The sequence below is a fragment of the Hermetia illucens genome, chromosome 5 (assembly GCF_905115235.1).
Source record: "Hermetia illucens chromosome 5, iHerIll2.2.curated.20191125, whole genome shotgun sequence".
Classification (NCBI taxonomy): domain Eukaryota; kingdom Metazoa; phylum Arthropoda; class Insecta; order Diptera; family Stratiomyidae; genus Hermetia; species Hermetia illucens.
In genome coordinates, this window is record NC_051853.1 from 98,599,667 (window position 1) to 98,613,504 (window position 13,838).

Below are 13,838 nucleotides of genomic sequence, written 5' to 3' on the forward strand. Positions count from 1 at the left end.
GTGTGGCAAGTGGCAACAACGATGGGATAACTCCGACAAGGGTCGGTGGACCCATACATTGATCCCGTGTATCGAGAAATGGGTCAACCGAAAGCACGGAGAATTGAATTACCACCTGACACAGTTCTTTACGGGACACGGTGGCTATAGGAAGTACTTGCATCGCTTCGAGTTGGACGAGTCTCCCAACTGTCCTGAATGCGGTGCTACACCCGAGGACCCGGAGCACGTTATGTTCCATTGTCCCAGCTTTCTGTAGCAGAAAAGGAGGTTGAATAGCATCTTAGGGGCGGACATCGAGCCCTCGAATCTGGTGGAAGAGATGCTGAAGTCGGAGGAAAACTGGATGGCAGTAAATGAGGCAGTAGCCGTGGTGCAGACAAAACTCCTGGAGTTGGATCGAGCTCGGAAGGCGGCGCGACGGAGACGTGACATGGACGAGCTGGTATAGCGAACCAGAACCTCCCCCGCGAAGTAATACTTCACGGTGGTCCCGCAGGGAGGGGCGGAAGAGTGGGAGTGGTTTTAGTGGGTGCGAATCCCACACACTGCTGCAACCTGGCGCAGCAGCGTGTTTCTAAGATTTCCACCTCCATCCATAAAAAAAAAATAGACACTTCCAATGGAATCCCTTCTAAAACAAACATACAATTCCAGTTCAATTAATTTGGTGGTCATCAACGCTTAAAAGTATATTTGTTTTGAATTATAAAGATTTAAACGATTCACTCTCGTATCAACCAATTTTTTATTCCATATACATGATAATACACTGCTGTAAATCAAGAATATTCATTTATTGTTTCATCAATTACATCTTCTAAGTTGTTCAAAGTGAATTTCATAGCTTCCATAAATCGATCAGTATACATTCCAATTAACGTTTTTCGTTTAGATTTATCTGCATCTAGAAATTGGGTGAAGTCGCTTGTTTTGGACTCTTCTCTATTTATAGATACCAAGGGTAGAATTGCGAAAAGATTAATAATACTGAACATCTCCCGTGATCTAATTTGTCCCAATATATCCTCCAAGGAAGGCACCGACTTTACTTCTAATCTTTGTAGTTCGTTCACAAAAACTGGATAATAATCTTTTTCAATCAACTCCAGCTTCTGGCGAAGGGGATCCAATTGTGCGCTTGTGCTAAATAAATAATTGATATCAATCGCAGGACTATTGACAAACGTTCCCTGATAATCGACCTGAAAATTGTCCAAAACAAGGGTTTCATCTATTGCAGAATTCAACTAGAAGTTCTAAACTTACAAAGATTACATCCGTTGGTTCCTTCGTCTGTTCATTATATTTTAATAAGAAGTTATTTACCCATAGATCGCCATGATTCATTACTTTTGTGTCTTTTACAGGATCGAGTCTCATCATTTTTAAAGCGATATCTACGAAATTATCGTGGACTTTCATTAGTTTCGCACTAAAACGTTCATATCCTGGAATTGTGTTCACTATTTCCGCTGCCAATTTCAAATTGCTTTTGTAAAATCCTTGGAAGACTGGTTCTTTCATTGATATTTCATTGATGAATCCTATAGGATATGCTGCTTCGATTGACGGTTCCTGTTATAAAAAACAGAACAGAAAACACAGAATTCTAATATCAACGGAACAATTTTTTCATTTATAACTGTAAGGACTGCTGAAATGCGACTGCGGCACAGAAGTAATAAAGGTAATCAAACAAGCGAAAACTGGGAAGCAACAAGGCTTGATGATATTACAACTACGCTCTGAAAAGCAAGAAATTAGAGCCCATCTTCGCTCAGTGAATTTCTCAATCGCGTGATCGGGGAAGATGGAAATTTAATTGATAAGACTGTGCAACACAATCAATTTTCAAGAAAAAGGACAGTCAAGCAGGGGGTTTAGACTACAGACATTTTCGTCTGTTATCCCAGAAAATGAAGATTCTTGCGCATCTGAGATTTGACTGAAATGATCGTCAACCAAGGCAGTGGAAGCACAGGCAAAGCAAACCCACGTCGTTTGACTAGTCATGGAGAAACATCGGCTTTTTAGGTTGCTTTCCTCCATATAGATAAGGCGTTTGATTCAAGCCTCTGTCACACGAAAGCTAATCAGGAAAACTTGTTAGAATTTCTGAACGATCACCCGTGCAACACGACCTACGGCTGAATTTGAGGAAAGAGGGCTTCTGACGCCGGATGCTAATGACATTGGCATGATTATTCTCAATGACGCATTGAACAACGGTTCTAGAAGAAGACGATGGGTATACTTCGGTTCTTATGATACCAAATGCACCTCTCAACCGACTTGACTCGCATGCGACAATGGTATCGAAACCACATGGTAATTGCCTGTAAACAACGATGACACCTAACTGCAGAGAAAGGGAATGTGTATTCATATTGCCTTTGCACAAATAGAACTTGTTGTAAACTACCCACCCAGACCAAACCAGATCTGAGAGAATGCAACATGCCAACAAGACTGGTCAGCTTGATCAGGCCAACATTACTATAGAACCTTTGTCAAAGTAGCCTGATTACTAACGGTAGCATTCACGGTAGAATTAAGTATCCTCTTTAACTTGGCATTGGTGGTCTTAAAAATTTTCGACCTCACCGTGAAGATGGCAGCACTCGTCAATGAAAGCTAGGGAATGTGGTTGCTTGTCCGGATGGCTCAAGTGGTTAGAGCGCTGGGCTGTCGTATGGAAGGTCGTGGTTCGAATGTTACTGGTGGCAACTTGACGTCAGATGCCAGTAGACTCAGCTGTGAATAAGTACCTGAGTTAAATCAGGGTAATAATCTCGGGCGAGTGCAATACTGACCACATTGAATCCTACAGCATACTGTAGTGTACCGTTATGATCTTGAATGAAGTGCTCTAACACAATTTGAGGCCCTGATCCAATATTATTTCCGAGTTATCACAATCTCGGCAGATGCCGGATTTTACCTAATATTAGGACTAAGTGCCAAGCATTTAGGCTCGGACGATCCTACCTACTTAAAAACTAAAGGGGCACTGGTGGTGGTGGCCGGTGGTAGGTTAGTGGGAGAATCCGTCGAGTACTCCCCGCAACATCGAGCACGTATGCAGAATGGTGTACTTCTGTATGGTTTGAACCAGACTGTGCGAAAGTCCCAGGACATCAAGGGAAGCCGTCAGGGATTTAGGTACAATACCTGTAGCTGACAATATTATGGGAACTACAACCACCCGTTCGAGACGCCAAATTTCGTCGTTTCCACCCGTTCTTTCATGATGAGCTTTTTATAAGCTCGGGTGGCGACCACGCCATCCTGAATGGCACACATGAACCCCTCCGTCTCAGCAAAGAGCTCCCCAGCACACAGCCATCTGTTCGACAGATGCAAATCGACAAATGGCTGCCAAAGACAATTCACGTGTTTACCGTGCATTGCCTTCGACTTCCATTCCTCGATCCGCTCCTGGTGCGACTTCACCCCACTCAGAGGGTTGAAAGATCGATCCTTCAAGTTAAGTGGAGTCAGTCCACAGTCTGCCTTACAGACAGCCGCATGCAAGGGGCTCGCCTGCTCTTTACTGTAAAAATAAGCGCGCAGTGAGTCGACTTGGCGATGATGTTGTGCCGCCACGTCAACCACGCCCCTACCTCCGATGTCCCGAGGCAGGTTCATCCGCTCCACGGCAGACTTTGGGTTATGCATTCGGAATTTGGACATAGTTGTCCGTATCCGCCACTGGACGTTTTCCAGATCGGTCTTCGTCCACGGAAATATTCCGAATGAATAAGCCAGTGAAGGGATAGCGAATACATTCAATGCGCTTATTTTATTCTTCCCCGAGAGATGCGATTTCAGCACCAGCTTTACACGTCGCAGGAATTCAGACAGCAGAGCTTCCTTCAGATCACCAACTCGAGCATGGGTTGCTTACAGAATTCCTAGGTACTTGTAGAAGTCTGTCTCGGTCATGGCTTCGATGTGGAGGTCACCAATGCTATGTCCGGCATGCGGCTCGTGATGACCTTTGCGGATGGCTTGGATTCGACACTTGTCTAATCCAAACTCCATCCGCAACAACAGACTTCTAAGATGGTTGTCAGTACCAGCATACAGCTTGATGTCATCTAGGTACATCAAGTGTGTCAGTTCGCACTTAGCACGTAGGCCATACTTTATTGCAAAACCATGCCCTCTAGCATCATTCAGTAGCCATGAAAGGGGGTTCAGTGCCATACAAAACCAAAGAGGACTCAATGAATCCCCCTGGAAGATGCCCCTCCGTATACGGATGGGCTCTGAGGTATTAGCACCCTCACATGTACGCACCGATAAGGTGGTATCCCGCCCTTCCATGACTGTCGCCAAAAACTTTATTAGTTTCGGATCAATGCGATACAGATGTAGGATTTCGATTAGCCAGGTACGCGGAACGCTATCAAAAGCCTTGGCATAATCGATATAGCAACTGAAGAGGTTTCTTTGACCTCTAGTTGCTTGTCCTACAACTACCGAGTCGATAATGGGTTGCTCTTTGCAACCCCTTGACCCAACTCGGCAGCCCTTCTGCTCCTCGGACAGAATGTTGTTGGTCTCGAGGTGCCCATTGATCCTTCCACTAATAATGGACGTGATGAATTTGTAGAGGGTGGGTAAGCAAGTGATCGGTCTTGTGTCTGCGGGATCCTGCACCGTGTCCTTCTTAGGGATAAGGTAGGTAATCCCCGCAGTGAGGAAAGGTGGAAATTCCTCCGGCCGACTCATGACCTCATTTATACTGCGTGCCAACCGACTGTGTACACTGGTAAATTTCTTATACCAGAAATTCTGCACCCGATCCAGACCTGGGCTCCTCCAGTTCTTCGAGCTGTTTATGGCTCGTCGAACTTCCTCTTCGGTAACATCCGCGAAATTCATGCCAGGTGTATTGGCATGGCGGGTGCCTTCGGCGGTGATCCACTCAGCATGCTGGGCAGGTAACCCCCAAAGTCCACTCCAATACTCTTTCGCTTCCGTCACCGAGAACTGTATTGTCTGGGCGCTCTGTTGGGATTCGTTGAGAGATCTGAAAAAGCTCCGCTGGTTCCTCGCGTATGTTGCATTCTGGACACGTCTGGAATAACTTTCGCCATACCGTCGTAACCGACTGCAAATAACAGAAAGTTTCTGTTTTAGTGTGTCCAGAATTTCAACTACGGGTGTCTCACAGGGGATGGCATAGTTCCGGTAAACCCTCTGCACTTTATTTCTCACCCGTCGGCTGGCATTGCCAGTGCTGATCTGAATCAGTCTAGCAATGTCCTGCCTTAGTGAGTCCCGCCGACGTTCCAGACGAATTTTCCATGGTGGATCTCTTTTGTCACTCAAACCAATAACGCGAAAGCGAATCTTCTGAGCGTGCAATCTGATAGCCGCAACTGCACCACAATACACAAGTGATTGTAGTTGCAGCAGCGACATATCAGCACGCAGTCGAGATACAATCTCATCATTGATTTGAGATAGAATTCCCGGAGTTGCTGGAGATGCATAGAGCCTGGGAATACCTGGTCTATGCAAAGGATCCATATCCGAGAATTCTATACACGCTCTTTGGAATTCGTCCCGAACCTCAGCGGAAACCTCAGCTGGACGGTGGAGAAGAGTGCTTCGGCGAGTACTGAACCTGTTACCTACAGTGCGGCGTGGTGTTGTTGATGCCGCCGCCTCTGCCCCCATCGACTCTCGGTCACCAGTTTCCGCGATGACTTCAAGTAGAACATGTTCCCTGATGGTGGCCGGGATTGTGTCGCTGCGAGTAATAAAGCGGTGCTGGTCTGCGACTCGCTGCACAGTCACGTGCGCGAATTGCGGGAAACGCTCGACGAATCTCTGGTGCAACAAGGGGCGGTAAGATGTTGTACCCGCCCCCGCCGTTATTTCGTAGTAAGAGCGGATGATGAAGAGGTTCATTTCTTCAGTCCATTTCATCCGCTTCCTACGCGAACCTGCTGAAGTGGTCGCCACAGATTGTGGCGAAACAGCTGCAGCAGGCGGAGCTATGCTCCTGGTCGTCGTGGCACCTAGACGTTGAACCGCCCCACGACTAGCGGTTTCGACGCCGTGCTGTCCATTACGAGAGCCCGACCCAGTCACCAAGTCAGACGACTCCCGCCGGTTATCCGTACCGGACCTTAAATTTCTCCTTCTTCTCATTTTTGGTGGTGCATTTTATCCCTAGCTGCCAGGTGTGTAGATAGCTTCCTTAGTGAGTAATCTGCAAGACTGCAAAGTTCCTGCACTTTCCTCACCTACCCCCTGAGACGCTGCGGTGGCGTACAGCCATTCAGACTGAAGCTATCCATCCCTCGTCCTTTCACAACCGGGCTTGGGACTATTATTATTATTATTAATGTGGTTGCGAATCTTTTGACTGATACTCGCCAAAATTCCAGCCATTTTGGACGCGTAGTTTTTGTTTGACAATCGTTTAAGTGAGTCGATGTGTTTTTGTGCAAATGGAAAAAATAGAGCTGTCATTAAATATTTGTTTTTCAAAGGCAATACGCCTACACAAATTAAAGATGTGTTGGACGCTGTGTACGGGGACTCTTCATCATCATTTACCACCGTGAAATTTTGGGCAGGTTAACACAAATGTGGCTGTGCAAGCTTGGGGGACGATGAATGTTAGGCACGTCCCAAAATTGTAACCACTGATGATAACATTGCTAAAGTTCACCAAATGGTGTTAATCGACCGCCGAATTACAGTGAAAGCGATAGCAGAAGCTATGAATATGTCAAAAGAACGTGTTTGTCACATGTTGAATGAAGATTTAGGCATGAGAAAGCTGTCCGCGCGTTGGGTGCCACTTTTGCTCAGGTTAGACCAAAAACGTGCTCGAATGAACATTATTGGCAAAGTTTAGGCGCAATAGATCAGAGTTTTGGCATACATTAATTACTAAGATGTTAGATATTGTCCTCTATTTGTAGTTAATTCAAAAATTGATAGACCAGCAGCTTACTGCAAACTACAATTTTATTTTATAGTGTATATATATATATACATTTACTTACCTACTACTTAGCCAAGTAGCTTTGCACTGATGAAGGGGGAAGTTGCTCTCGAAATATATATATATATATACACTACAAAATAAAATTGCAGTTTGAAGTAAGCTGCTGGTCTATCAACATTAATTACTGTAGGCGAAATTTGGATACACCATTATACGCCCGAAACAAAAAGACAGTCAAAACAGTGAACTGCGAAGGGGGAATCGGCTTCAACAAAGCCAAAAAGTGTTTGTTCGATTGGCGATTATTTTTTGGGATAGCCATGGAGTTATCTTAATCGATTATCTCCAAACGGGAAAAACCATTACAGGACGTATCATTACTTGACAAGCTAAACGCAGAAATTGCAGAAAAACGGCCACATGTGGAGAAAAAAAAATCTGTTTCATCAAGATAATGCGACGTCTCACACCTTTGTGGTTGCCATGGCGAAAATCCACAAATTACGGTTTGAACTGCTTGACCACCCTCCTTATTCACCAGATCTAGCCCGAAGCAACTTCTTTTTGTTCCCTAATCTAAAAATTGCGCTTGGAGACCAAAGATTTTCGTCTAAGAGGAGGCCATCACCTTCGTAAACAATTATTTTGCAGAGAAAGACGCCGAGTACTATTTGGACGGGTTAAAGAGATGGGAGCATCGCCGAGAGAAGTTTGTAGACTTACAAGGAGACTATGTAGAAAAGGCTTTCGTGTAGATTGAGCAGAAGCCAAAATATTTGGGGTTGTACACATACCGGCTAATTAAAAGCAAGATGATATCGCCGCAAAGAAATTAAATCATTCTTCTCTCACGTAATATGAACGAAATAGTGCAGCAGCAAAAGCAGAAATCGTGGATTGACTCTGTGGCGCGGCAGGATTCGCAGCATTCGAAATTTATTTCGAATGTTGCGAATGCGGACAAATAGATGGCGCGGAACTCTACACTTTTTTAGAACTCGCCACGGGAGTGGAGGACTAGCGGTGAGAAAGTGCCGTTGGTTGGGACAGGGAAAGACCGCATGGAAATAAGCCGGTCTCTTCTGTCTCAACCACCAAGAAGGATAGACGTGCGCAACATCAACAACGGCCAGTAATAAGCAAATAGGAATCGAAATAGCATAAGTTGTGTGAAAACTAAGCAAATCGAGTGTTTTATTTAAATTTTCAAAAATTCTTAGATGAAAATTTCAGTGCGTAAGGAATGTGATCTTGTTTCGTCCTTTAGGTCACATGGAGAAGCATATGTGAAATCGCACAACTCCCTCTAACGATGGTCCCAAGCTAGGAAAAGAAGACGGGATGCGTGACCAGGGTATGAGTGGCCTGAATGGCTCAAGGAGCAGTCACAGTCACGTCAAGCATCGGATACCCCACTGAGATAGTGATTTCCCTTTTGGTTGGTTATTAAGAATTCACATTTAGTTCCGACATCATGGTTAATATTTAGAAGTGTGATGCATTAGAAGCTGTGAATTTTTGATTGCTTTGGTGAGAGAACCTGTTGCAAAACGATTTCAGAACTACCTTTACTCACAGTTCTGGTTAAGATCAGACTGGATTATCCTAGGCCTTAGCAGGGATAATATCATAATAATCGTTGGCAGAACAATCCATATTGGATCAGGGCTTTGAAGTGTGTTAGAGCATTTCATTCAAGACCGTAGCGGTACACTACAGAACACTAAAAGAGGCAATGTGGCCAGCATTACGTTCGCCCGAGATTATTTCCCTGATTTCACTCAGGTACTCATTCACAGCTGAGTCGACTGGTATCCGACGTTAAATCACGATACAAATCCCGCTGCCACCAGCGAGATTTGAACCGCAACCTTCCGTACGACAGCCTTGTGCTCTAACCACTCAGCTATCCGGACACATGGATAGTATCCATTTATCCAGGAATATAGCTAGAGTGTACTGTTTGTATTCCAGTGACCAATCAACGGGGCCAGTACCTCTTGGAAGCCGGTTTCTGTGAAATTGCTTTGAGGTAGGCGTGTAGCAATGGAGAGGTAGGCGTTCTCTCCGTAAGCTAGAGTCCGCGCTCTAGAAACTTCAACGCGAAAGAGGTGGCGTTTATTGGTCGGAAGTCTTTCGCGGATTCATAGTCGCGCCTTCGGGGTTCCTATATGAAAACAATGCGCACGCCTGTCCTAGAATGTGGATCCAGCTCTGGTAAATTTCGGTAAGCCAGGGCACAACCCTTTCTTGCTGCTTCTGTAGTAGGACATAGTGCCTGTCCATCTGGGTTCGGAGAGTAATATGCAGAAAAGCTGTTTTTAGCCCAGTCGATTTTAGCCTCGGTAGTTGCCGATTTGATAGTCTCGTACGGCTGGGCCGGCTGCATGCATGGGCTCCTATGTTCCTTGGACAGCCGCTTTCAATGTTCTGACAATAGTCCACTGCACTGGAATTTCTTCTTTTCAGCTTCTTGAGGCTGAATAGATCTTCATTCTACCTTAATGACAGTGTCTTCTTGTTGTAATTGGCAGGGTACGAGACTTTAAAGACCGCTTCGAATGCTTTTTCCAGAGCCGCGACCCTTGACTCCAATTCGTCTGTCGTGCCAATCTTATTGGCTTTCGCATTTGAGATTTCAAGTGCAAGGGTTGCAATTCTTCTGGTGAAACTGATCGGTGGTGAGCCATGTAAGGAAATATACACATTCTCTGGCCCCGCTAGCTCCAGTTTGACGACCACGTCGGTGACATTCAGGTACGGACCCAGAAAAGCGTGTAGGCTCTTCTCGGCGAGGATACATGCTCTAGGTCTGTCCCGATCAGTGTCTCTTGTACTGTGAAATAAATTATAATATTTATTTTGGAATGTGTATGAATGCGACGTCGATATCTTGTTCTAGGAGGAAGACCATCAGGGACTAGCGAGTTCTGCGTGATTTGCTTGCGTACTTTGCTATTCGCTCCAGGTACTCCAGGTTGGATATTTGACTGGCGTTCCTCTTCCTTCATAATCAGCCAGTTGACTATGGAAATCGTGAGTCCTTGAGTGCGCAGCGATTGGACGAGCTTGTCCTTGTCGATGCGGATTTTCGGGAACCAGATACGAACGGCCGGTTTGCTGGGGATCTCGTAATATGGGATGACTTCGAGTTTTACTCCCTCTGAGGCGTCGCTGATCTCAGCGACCTTCGAACCGAGAAAGTATCAGGAGAATTGGTCTTTGCATGCTATAACGTGGAGCCCAGGAACCACTTGGGAGGATTTGAGACAGGGAATGATACCCCCTTTTTTGCCTTTGCCTTCCAGAAGATGCTCATTGACTATCTCCGATAGCCTACTCTCAACACTGGTCTACAATTGCGGCGCTTGTTTGCCGTTAGCAGAATTACCATCCACCAGCGACACACATAAGTTCTGAAAAGATAGGACCTGTTCTTTACCATGGTTCAAGTGTGCTACATCCGGAGACGGCACAGTTCCCATGGGTAAAATGGTTACTGCATTCCGCAAAAATTAATAGTTGTTATCTGGGCATTGCGGTTAATTTTTAGGGGAACATGAACTTTGTCGGTCAGGTAACATCTTGTCGCCAATATGTTTTCTTCTTGTTATCGATGATGTTCTCTATGCTATCTTTTCAGGAGGACATTTAGGGGTTCAATGGACCATTATGCCATTCCCCACATATGCTTGTGACATTTGCATGGGCAAGGATTCTTGGCAAAACAAATACGTGTTTCCACGCTAAATATTGACACCCAGACTGGAAGAAATCGCAAGAGACCTTGAGAAAAGGCGCATCGATATCTGCGCTCTACAAGGAACCCGGTGTCTGGTGTCAAAAGCTGCGACATAGAACGCGATCGTAGTAAAAATGGCTATAAACTTCTCTATTTTGGTAGCCCACACACTCAATACGGTGTTGGCATTGCCATCTCAGATGGTTTCATTAAGCGTCATTAAGAAGTCAAAGGATTTGATGACCGGCTGATGAAGCTCACCATTATATCAGCTGATCGGACTATTCATTCATTCTGGCAATTTCTCGATGCAAAGACCTGCAACGTGCTTGCTTATGACTACATCATTATAGTAGGTGGCCTTAATGGTTATGTGGGTGAAAACGCAGACAGTAACAGGTGCCATCGGGGAAAGGAGTTTGGAGGGCGACTATATTCTCATAAAACGCCGACATTTTACCACCGATTTTACCACAGATTGCAAAGCCGTTCCCTATGAGACCATCGCACCTCAACATTGGTCGTTGATTGTTGTCTTGCGAATCAATCCACCGATAAAACAGCGTAACGATCGTACTGGCCGCGTCCGCCCTGCCACCCTCTATGGTTCTGAGTGTTGGCTGACTGTAAAAGACAATGAACGACGTTTTGCAGTAATGGAGGCGTAGATGTTGCGTTGGACTAGTGGCGTGACACGCTTTGGTTTGATCCGGGGATATCCGTGATCGAAATGGGGTTGCACCGGTCGTGGAAAATTGGGAGAGAGTCGTCTTCGATGTTGGGGTCATGTAATTCGCGTTAACGAGGATTCACTTGGTCTGAACATCGAAATCGATGGTAAATGATCAATAGGCCGGCCGAAACAACGGTGACTTAATACGGTGGATGGGGATTTGAAAGTGGAAAGGGGATTTGATTGCATCCAGATCAGCCTTCTGATAAAACAAAATGGCGAAATCGATTACCACGAGCCGACCCCCGCTTTAAAGGCTGAAGAAAAAGAAGAAGTGCAGGCTTTCCGGGAAGCCCCGAAAGGAATTCATTTGTGGCAAATCGATAACGATGGCACATAGGCTACACTTTTCCGCATCTGTCTTGTACACATGACAATGATCTCTCATGTATTCGTGGGAGACCGGAGTGCTTAGTAGGAAAAATTGTGTACCTTTGACCGCGATACCACGAGGGTCTGGTTGTGTATAAAATACGGCTCAACAGGTTGCGGTGGGTCACTTAATCCGTATGGGTGAGGATGATCCAGCCGGAAAGTCGAAAAAAGGAAACGTGGCAGACCCTGCCTCATATGGAGTTAGATACTAGACAGCTACCACACTCCCCCTTGCCCCTCAAGGGGGGAAATCAGTGCGAGTACTTATGTATAAGTGAATACATGAAACAACTTTTTGCTATATGGGTGAGCATGGCAGTAGTACCAGAATAGCGAAGGCTGACCGATCTCTCTCTTACCAATACGATTTGACGAAGATTATGCCTTTTCCTTGTTTAGCGTCTCTGATGTGTACATACAGATAAGCTTCTGCAAGAACATTCGCAAGTGGGATCATTTTAGTGTGGGTACTGCCTATAGTAGATTTACTGTGGTCAGGACGCCAGACTCGTTTTAAGAATATCGAATTGGTGGACCTCGGCGCACCGGGATGTTTGGAGTTCATTATTAACGCGGGTATAGGTCGGATATCGGTTGTTGAGCCATTGATGATGATGATGACTAAATGTTGCGCCCGTAGAAGTGACTGAGAGCTATTCCCAATATTCACATTGCCTCGGAAATGAGTGCTCAAACATTTAATGTGCTTCCATTATTTCTGAAGTGCTTCATTTAGATAGGCTCTGTGGTCCTTATCGAATCTAATGAAATGCAGATCATGATTACATTGTCCAGTGAAACAGTCCGTCGAGGTGGGATGAACTGCAGGGAAGTTATAAGGTATTTTTGGGACAGTACCAATGCACTCGTAACCGCTTCTGCTAAACTAAATATTTCACCCCTCATTTCATAATTTTGATTAGAATTAAGAGTTGTAAAGCGAAGACAAAGATGATGTTGGGATGCGTATATGGTGTTGGATAAAACTCTACATTTAATTATTTTTGAACGGTTTCAATATGTTCCGTTCTTAATTGTGTGGGGGATCCATAATCTTATAGTGGAATTATTAGTAAGTACTTACTTCTTTAAGTAATTTCATCGACGCTGCATGGAATTTCGCGATTTTATTCAACACTACCTTCAAATGGTCTGCATTCAGTCCGCTTATCCGGTCGGCGCAAGTGTATCCTAATACTTTCAAGTCCTCGAAAATAAAGCACCGATTTGGTTCGGTGAAGATGTCATAGCACCTGCATCACATACAATAATAGATTTAAACATGATCTCTTAAACTACCATAGAACTCACTTCGGGGCTACAATTGTCCCTCCTAGAAATTTGCACAACTTTGGCAGCAGTTCTTGGTAAACATTCATTTCTCTCTCTATGATCCCGCTCAGACTAAAATCGTCGCTAAGGTGGATAACAATCGTACTTTTAGCAAGAAAATGGATTGTCTTGTCCTCAGTGTGCGGTTGGTTATATAAGACTTTGCATCTATATATTTTGCTTGTGTAGTTGTCGCCGGGGCTGCTCCCGGGAGTTATTTCGAAGTGGACGATTTGAATATTATCCACATTGAGGTCTTTTTCAATGCACTTCCGGAACACCTCCCTGGTCAAGTGGTCCGGGACAACAAAATCGGCTTCAGCTTCAGAACCCATCACTTTAACTGGAACGAAAGATTGAATTGAATCAAATTGATAGCTCGCAATCTATTGCTGCTTCAACAAAGAGAGTTGGGACCTGTCTTCAAGCGGGTTGAAAAGTTACTGTAACGATACAGAATAAACCATTGGCCAACGTTGCGAAATGTTCCAAAATCTTATCAACCTCGATAGTGCTGATTACAAATCCACCAATAAAATGCGGCTAGTTAAAGTAGTCAATGGAGTGAACCACACGCTTGGGCTGCTATATCGGCTGTCCGTCGTAATTAATCCTTTCAAGCACATTCGTCACTATAAAGACACATCATTCTAGGAGATTGGCATTGGTAGCTTTAA

The 13,838-nt window shown here is 44.9% G+C and overlaps 1 protein-coding gene across 1 annotated transcript; it reads right to left on the reverse strand.

Annotated features, from left to right (window-relative positions):
* Positions 1-729: 729 nt before the first annotated feature.
* LOC119658414 lies at positions 730-13,617 on the reverse strand. Its single transcript, XM_038065810.1, has 4 exons — positions 13,141-13,617; positions 12,914-13,082; positions 1,270-1,578; positions 730-1,205 (listed from the first exon to the last, which is right to left on the reverse strand). Exons 1-4 carry the CDS (start codon positions 13,494-13,496, stop codon positions 783-785), a joined length of 1,257 nt encoding a protein of 418 aa, XP_037921738.1. The 5' UTR covers positions 13,497-13,617; the 3' UTR covers positions 730-782.
* Between the last annotated feature and the right edge of the window lie 221 nt (positions 13,618-13,838).

Excerpts from the sequence above, each read along its gene's own strand:
- LOC119658414 (XM_038065810.1), bottom strand. The coding sequence starts at position 13,496 with ATGGGTTCTGAAGCTGAAGCCGATTTTGTTGTCCCGGACCACTTGACC. Across the intron at positions 13,083-13,140 it reads GGGACAATTGTAGCCCCGAA|GTGCTATGACATCTTCACCG; the intron begins GTGAGTTCTATG and ends TATGTGATGCAG. Across the intron at positions 1,206-1,269 it reads AACCAACGGATGTAATCTTT|GTCGATTATCAGGGAACGTT; the intron begins GTAAGTTTAGAA and ends GACAATTTTCAG.